Below are 7,606 nucleotides of genomic sequence, written 5' to 3'. Positions count from 1 at the left end.
CGGGGCCGCGCGCGCCGCCCCGCCCACTCCTCCCGCCTCGGCCCTCCTCCCGCCGGCCGGGGGCGGGGCGAGGCCCGTCCGCCCCCGCCGCGCCAGGCCCCGCTCAGCTGTCAGTCAGGCGGCGGCGCGCCCCGATTGGGCCGGCGGCCGCCGGGGAGCGGGGGCAGCACGTTGGGATGCGCGCTACTTAAGGTCCCGCTGCGTGAGCCATTGACGTGTTTGGAGCTGGAGACGGCCTGGGCGCTGCTGGTGAAGCGGCGGCCCGAGGTGAGTAGTTCCCCGCCCTTCCCTCTGCGGCGGCTGCCGGGCTGCGGGAAGAGACTGGCGCGCCTGGGCCGCCGCGGGGCCCGCATCCGCTTCTCCGGCGTGACGCCGCTTCCACCAGGCCTCGCCTGGGCGCGGGCCCCTTCCCGTCACATCCTCCCCGCAACACGGGTCTTCTCGGGCCGGGGACGAGGAAGTTGCCCCCTGCCTGGGCACCCCCGGCCCTTCCTTCACCCTTCTTTCACCCTTTTTCCCAGCCTTTGGAGCGTAAATGCCTACCCCTGCCCCCAGTTCCCTGCGTTTTCCTCTCCCCCTGCTCTTCTGGGCGCCGTCGAAGGTGAAGGTCGGGGCAAGGTGGGTTCACCTGCGCCCGCCGTCGGGGGGCCGGGCAGCTCGTTGGAGGTAGCGGGGCCTGGGGCTCGCCTGGCTCCGGAGTCTCCGTTCGCCTTCCCCGCCCCCTCCGCAGGGCCAGCGCTACTTCCTGACCCTGACTGCCTGCACCCAGCCGTGGGTTAAAGGCTTGAGGGCCTCGCAGGACGTGTTTCAGCTTCCCGACGGTTGCCCTGCGGTGTGGGAGGGCCGCAACCCCTGCCTGGGCAAGGACCAGCACGGGAGGGGTGGGCTGGACGGGTCAGCAGCGTTCGCGTCCCCCTTCCCTTGCAGAGCTGCTCGGAGTGGCGACCTGAACCACTGGGTGGGAAATCAAGAAATACTTTTTAAAGCAGTTTGCCCTTTGGAAAAGATTTTAGGGCTATTCCTCAAACGTGCTGTGCTTTTGCGGCCCCGCTCTCAAATCGTTGGTTTCTTTCTGACTGTCCCCTGCAAGTAGAGCTTCGTCACGTTTGTTTGGTACCTTCAGAAACTAAGTAGATAAGGCCTCGCTGGCGGAACACTCGAACTTGACTTCAGCCCCGCTCCTCACTGTAAACTGACATTTCCTCTTCATTTCCAGTTGATAACATGAGGATTCATGCAAAGAAGGTGACAGTCGGAAATCCAAACTTAGATTGACTTGTATTTAGAATCCGGAAGGGAGAGGAAATGAAAGGTGGATAAGCTCCTACAGCAGACCTGATTCGGTATATGTGATGTTACCTCGGTGTTATTTGTAAAGAATTCCTGACCCCTGACAATGATAAAATGCGAAGCAGAACACTTTCACAGGAGGCAGGCAACCTTTCTGTCTGCGTCTGATCGTTGTTGAGATTATATCCAAGGCATATGAACAGCTAAGCAGAGTTCTTTGCTCTCACAGCATAGGACAGATGTAGAAAGCAAGGCTGTGAATTTACTTAGTGCCCTCACCTCTCATAAGAAGAAGTGAAGGCTGCAAAGGAATTGTATTCAGGAGAGGAAGAAGCTTCTACATATAGTTGAACAGCATCTTGAATTTCCTTTTTGCTAAGATGTTTCTGCTAGCTAGGCATACTCATGTATTGGTCAGTGAAGATGATAAAATAGAAGGATTACTTAGTGGGTACTGAAAAGACCCCCGAACGATTAGACTTTTTTCCATCCTTCTTTGCAAAGGTTATCTCCTTTAGCCTGGACACCGTGATCTTTCTCTTAATAGAGAAACGGAACTAGTTGACTCAAGATTCAGAATACCTTCACTTTTCAGGAGCTGGTGGGGTTTGATTGTTTTTCCTGAATGTACTTTATTTCTTTTAACATGACTGATATGTTTTGATGATCCCATCTTGGGCAAGGAAAGTAGAAACCACTTTGTACAAAAATTCTGAGCTCTGTCTGGTTATACTGATGCAGTTTTTATTCAGTGGTGTTTTTGGTAAGTCATACTGCATTATTTGCTGGCTTCTCCTTTGACCTCTAGGTAAAAGACAGTTAAGCTAGAACACCATTCAGGAGTAAGTTCCTTAAACTTAGTGCAGAGCATTTAAAAATATTTGTGGGTGGCTTAATCGATAGTATGCCAATACGTTGAAATAAACAAAAAATTACCTTTTAGTAATTAACAGTTAGTTGATTATTTTTTTTTAGTTTCCCTTGTAGTTCATTTCTATGACATGTCTTTGAAGATAATAGTATACCAATTTCAATTAACTTCATTATAGAGAGTAGTTGTCCTGGGATAGAGTCGACATACTTGTTATATGAGTATACGACTTGACTTGGAATCACTAATTGGCCCTTAGAGAACTGTGGTCATCTTTAATGGATAAAGGCTTCTTCAGAGCTGTATCTCTGTATACGGCTTTAGTTGGAAGATGAATGCTCTACGGTAGCATTCCCTGACTTCCTTCAACCCTGGGAAGTACCAGCTAAATAGAAGATGCCCCTGGAAGTTAAGTTTCAGATTTTCTTTTTTTAACTTTTCAGAATGTCAACTAAGTAATAACTTTGTTTTGTTTTTGTTTTTGGTATATCAGCCACCCCAGGGCCGGCCATGGAGTAGACATTCACGTACTTTAGTTAACAAATGTTTTTGCTAAAGTTGGGTTGTACTAAAGTATTCCACCCTTATTTTGTGTGCTAATCCATATATAATAAGGAAGTAATAGAGTGCATGCGGTATTCTTAGGTTTCGTTAATACATTTAATTGCTTAACCTTTAGAAATAGGAGTAAACTAAAACCAAATTGTAGCTGAACTATCTTTCTTTCTGGACATTGTAATCAAATTTCAGTAGATGCACTTTAGGAATTTAAATAAGGCCTTTGTGCTGAGGCACAAGTCAGTGCAAAGGAGAATCACATCCAAGTCTTTACTCTGAAAATACAGAGGTTATATGAGTTCCCCACTGGATAATCATTATGGCAGAATTAACTTTTCAAGTACTTGTGGAGCTGATGAGATTTACTAGCTTATATTGTCATCCACTGTGTAACTCTTCCCCAACATCTGCCTGCAGGAAGAAGACAGGTAGGATGCCCGTGGTAGCTGGAAGGCTGAGAGATCCTGACATAAATCCTTGCTTGTTGGTAAGCCAGATCGCTTTTAATTGTCGTGAGTATTAAGTTGGAAAAACAGGCTTCTTCTGATTTTGTGGGCATCAGTTTTCTGCAGTTCTTAAATAAAGTTATTTCTGTACGAGAAATATTCCTGGCCTGTGTATCCTTATTTCACTAGAGCATTTTTAGATATTCATAATCTAGCTAACAAGGATTCATCTCTTTTAAGTTTCCCTAATTTGTATAACATCACTGTTATACTAGACAAGCATGTGTAACACAGAGGAAATTCTTGAGTCCAAACATGCAAAGATGGAAAGTAGGTATTTTTAAACGGTCACTGAAATTTATGTTTTGATAGCAATGCCTTCATCATGTCCCTGAGACAGCCTGGCTGAGAATGAGGGTTGATAACTGAATTAGGCTGTTTAAAGCCTGAAGGTTTTCACAGAGGTATCATGTAAACAAAACATTTTGTTGTAATGGTAAAGCTTTATTGGCATTTATTTGGTAAGATTTAGCGGTTCTTACTTGTGGCATTGTTACCCTTGAATAATGCAGTCGTTGGACTGGTGCTATGAAAATTATATTCCCGATCCTATATGCATTTTCCAAATATACACATTCATTAAATATTTGGCTTAGAAGATTAGCTTTGCTACACATATGAAATCTGTTTAACGGCTTTACTAAGTCTCTTTAGCTAGACCATGTTTCTTAGATCTGTGAAGCAAGTTACCTTCCCCTTTATTTAAAGCTTCCCTTTAGCTGGAGTCTCGGAATCATGCCTTTCACTTTGAAGTTTGTTCTCCAATCTACTTCCAGTTCAGACAGCTGAAATTTAACTCCCAAATGGCAGCTACCCTCCTTTGAACTCTTAGCCCTGTGTTGCTCCTTGTGGTTTTGAAGTGGTATTAATGATAACCTATTAAAATTGCTTGCATAATTGTGTACTTACTTGCGTAATGGAGCAAATGATAGCCAAACATACGTTGAGATGAATGTCGTTAAGTTACCTTGCAGACCAGTCATTAGCAACTTACTTAGGTTCTCAAAACCACCTTAACTCAAACATTCAAGTCCAAGCGAGAACTTGGAGGGGCGGAGAGCTGCCCTCCGAGTTGGGAGACTGAGTTTTGCTTCCACATACAGCAGTGATTCCCTCCCCGCTCCAGCCCGCCTTGTGTGGCTTGTGGGATCTTAGTTTCGAGACCAGGGATTGAACCCAGGCCCCGGCAGCGGAAGCAGCGAGTCCTAACCACTGAGCCGCCAGGGAACTCCTTGCACCGTGATCTTGAGCACGTTGCACCTTGCCTCGGCCTCTTCATTGAACGGTTACTGGGTTAAGTGATCTCAGTCAGTGCTTCGACTCAAATTCCTGTGATCAGGTGTTCAGAAAACTGACGCCACTGTGAAAAGGAAGATGTCTGCTTTGAGCAGAACGAATGCTGGGATAGTTGGAAAGATAATTCTGTTCCTGTTCATTATCTGTTCGTTCAAATGAACAAAAAGGAACTATTTCACATTACCTGCTCTGGGGGGGAAGCAGCTTCAGAAGTTTGTTTTTTTTTAGATGCCATTCCACCTCTTAAATGATACCTATCTTACCTATTTAAGGAATCTGATGCTTCTACCAGATGTATGGATGAATATAACTATGACAGAGAAAGGTGTTCCACTCACTTCTTGAAGTACAAAAACTGCCGGAAGTTCTGGGTAAGCCTAGTTTGGTTACCTTTATGTTGAAACTCATCTGTTCGGCTTGAAACTGAAGCCTGAAGTTTGTCAGCACCCACAATCCTTCCTTAGTGATGGCTGTCGGAAACGTACCTTTTTGACTTTATCCTCCGTGTGCCCTAAAGGATCCTTGGGCGCTCTCGTTAGCTGCCTCAACCCTCTGCCCACGTGTAAGGACGCAGCTCTGATAGAGGTGTGTCTTCCTACGTGCATAAGTGCCTGCGGCCCTAAAGTGATAGCCTTGTTACAATTGGAGTTTTCTGGAGGTGAGCGGAATAGGTGGCTCGCCCCGTCACAACACGCATCAGGCTTCCTTTTCTCTTCTTCCTCTCCCGCCATCACCCGTGGTCCCATTTTTGGCGGACGTTGCCATATAATTTCTGTTTCTCTGAGCACTGGATCCAGCTACTTCCTGTCCCTCTGCTAGCTTACCTGTTGGTTTCATTTGGCAGTTATTCCGTAGCTCCTCTCGATGGGCCTGAAGTTACAAAGTGTGTTCTCACCCCAGTTACAGTTAACATATTCCTGTGGGACTAATCACTTCCGTTTAATTGAGAATTATCTGAAAACGGTACCTGGAGTCCTAGAGTTCATTCTTTGTTGTTGTTTTTACGTTTCTTCTGCAGACCACAGTAGCAGGTTACTGGCAAGTGATTAGCATTTAGTACTTGACTGATTTTGGTTTTTCTTTTTTGCACATACACACAGAATTCTGTCATGATCCAGAGAAGACGGGATGGAGTGAAGCCGTCTATGCCTGCAGCAGCAGAGAGAGACATAATCTTGCAAGCAATGGGCAAGATGCCCTATTGAGTGTTTGCATTAAAGTGGTTTATTTAACTCAGAAGCACATGAATACGTTTAATAAGTGGTTACGGTAACTTCTTAAGACCTTCCAGGCCTTACCCAGACAGATCTCAGATTCCACCAGGGGAAGCCCTGTGTCCTCTGTGTTTGCTCTCAGTGCCATAACAAGAGCAGGCCGCTCTGGCTGTGCCGTGTCACCGAGTTTACAAGACTTCCTGAAGGCAGGGGAGCGTCAGGGAAAGAGTCCATGAAGAGTCGAGCTTTTCCGCTGAGTTTCGAAAGAGAAGTAAGTCGGGAACGAGGAAGGACTTAATGGGGGTGAAAGGGAAGCAGTGCTTGTGATGTGAGTGACGACATGATGGAGGGAAAGCTGGAGCCACATCTGGAGAGCAGTGTGTAGACGGTTCCCCCTGGAGGGTGAGGTGGGGGACTGAGTGGTGGGGAGAAGACGGGAAGGTAAGTCCAGGGTGGCTGCGTGGTGGGCGTCTAACCCCAGTGTGTTAGATCCCTGCCCTGACTTCACTCACGTACCTCGGTTTAAAAAGGTTAGGGGAGCAGGGGAAAGGCAAGGTTGGCTGAAGTGTCATGAAAAAGAACTGGCTGTCTTCATTTTCTTTCTTTAAGGAAAGGCTTAGTCAAAGGATTCTATAAAATCTATGAATACCGGACAACCTTGTGAAGGCGTAGTATCCTTGAACCACAGTAATGGAAAGAAAAGGTGATACTTTCAGAAGTAGGATCTCTGCTTGCAGGGTGAGGTGGACCAGGAGAGTTTGGGGCTCATCAAGTGAGTGCAGCACCGGGTGAGGCCGGAGCTCAGCTTCATTTAATGATACGAAAGCAGGAACGTTCAGCATAGTGACCGGGTGGATTGTGGAGCAGCTCTCAGACTCACCGCCTTTTAATATCCAGTTTGCTTCATTTACAGAATTGTAAAAGATACATTATTTGATAAAATTTAATGTACTTATAAAGTCAGCGAAACAAATCGTTTGTGTCCCTTGTTTTCATCTGGTCCTGGAGCAAGAGTAGTGTTTTAACGGATGCTGACAACAGACTATCCTTCTCGTTGGTCTGAATCCAAAACCCAGGTCAGATGGTTTTAAGCCATATGATCTTGATTTCCAAATGTGATTCTATTTGAATAAAAGATGGATTCTTTCAGAAATTCTTTGATTTGTACTGATTGCTCTAAAATGATGGGTTAAAATAGGAGCTGACAAGAAACTAATACATACTGTGTAAGAAGCATTTCAGTACTTTTAAGCTTGTTCAAGGGTTTGGAATTTTAATGTCACCCTTTTAAAGGTACATACCAACAGCAGCATTCATCCGGTAGCTATTTGTCCTGGCCTAGCTCTTTTTTTTTTTTTTTTAACAGCAGGTTCATTGAGATGCAGTTTGTAAACCATATAAGCCGTCTATTTAAAGTGTACAATGCGATGGCTTTCAGTGTACTGACAAAGTTGTGCAGCTGTCCCCACAATGGATTTTAGGGGGCATCACCCCAGAAAGCAAGCCTGTACCTGTTAGCACACAGTTCCTTTCCTCCTAACACCACCCTTCCTCCACTTCCCCAGCACGTAGGCAACCGCCAACGTACCTTCTGTCTCTAGAATTGCCTGTTCTGGACATTTCCAGAAATGGAGCCATGCAACATGTGGTCTTTGGTGGCTGGCTTCTTTCACTTAACCTCATGTTTTCAAGGTCCGTTCCTGTTGCGTGTATCAGCACTTCATTCCCTTTCACTGCTGAGTAACCTTCGATTGTATGGCTGCACCACCTTTTATTTACACACTCATCGGTTGATTGGTATTTGGGTTGTTTGCACTATTGGCTGTTTGATGAGTCACGTTGCTTCTTGAACTTCTGTGCACGAGGTTTTG

The 7,606-nt window shown here is 45.9% G+C and overlaps 1 protein-coding gene across 2 annotated transcripts; it reads left to right on the top strand.

Annotated features, from left to right (window-relative positions):
* Positions 1-127: 127 nt before the first annotated feature.
* Positions 128-5,760, top strand: CHCHD7 (coiled-coil-helix-coiled-coil-helix domain containing 7). 2 transcript variants are annotated; one of them, XM_029223163.1, is made up of 4 exons: positions 128-267; positions 3,137-3,206; positions 4,794-4,892; positions 5,622-5,760. In XM_029223163.1, exons 2-4 carry the CDS (start codon positions 3,153-3,155, stop codon positions 5,724-5,726), a joined length of 258 nt encoding a protein of 85 aa, XP_029078996.1. In that variant the 5' UTR covers positions 128-267; positions 3,137-3,152; the 3' UTR covers positions 5,727-5,760. The 2 variants fall into 2 exon arrangements, with proteins under 2 accessions (XP_029078996.1, XP_029078995.1); XM_029223162.1 differs by lacking the exon at positions 128-267 and having other exon boundaries at positions 2,653-3,206.
* The last annotated feature ends 1,846 nt before the right edge of the window (positions 5,761-7,606 follow it).

This window comes from Monodon monoceros, unplaced genomic scaffold, assembly GCF_005190385.1.
Source record: "Monodon monoceros isolate NGI ecotype Baffin Bay Population unplaced genomic scaffold, NGI_Narwhal_1 Super_Scaffold_14, whole genome shotgun sequence".
Classification (NCBI taxonomy): domain Eukaryota; kingdom Metazoa; phylum Chordata; class Mammalia; order Artiodactyla; family Monodontidae; genus Monodon; species Monodon monoceros.
The sequence above is the reverse complement of the archived record's forward strand: the minus strand, read 5'-3'. Positions and strand labels throughout refer to the sequence as shown.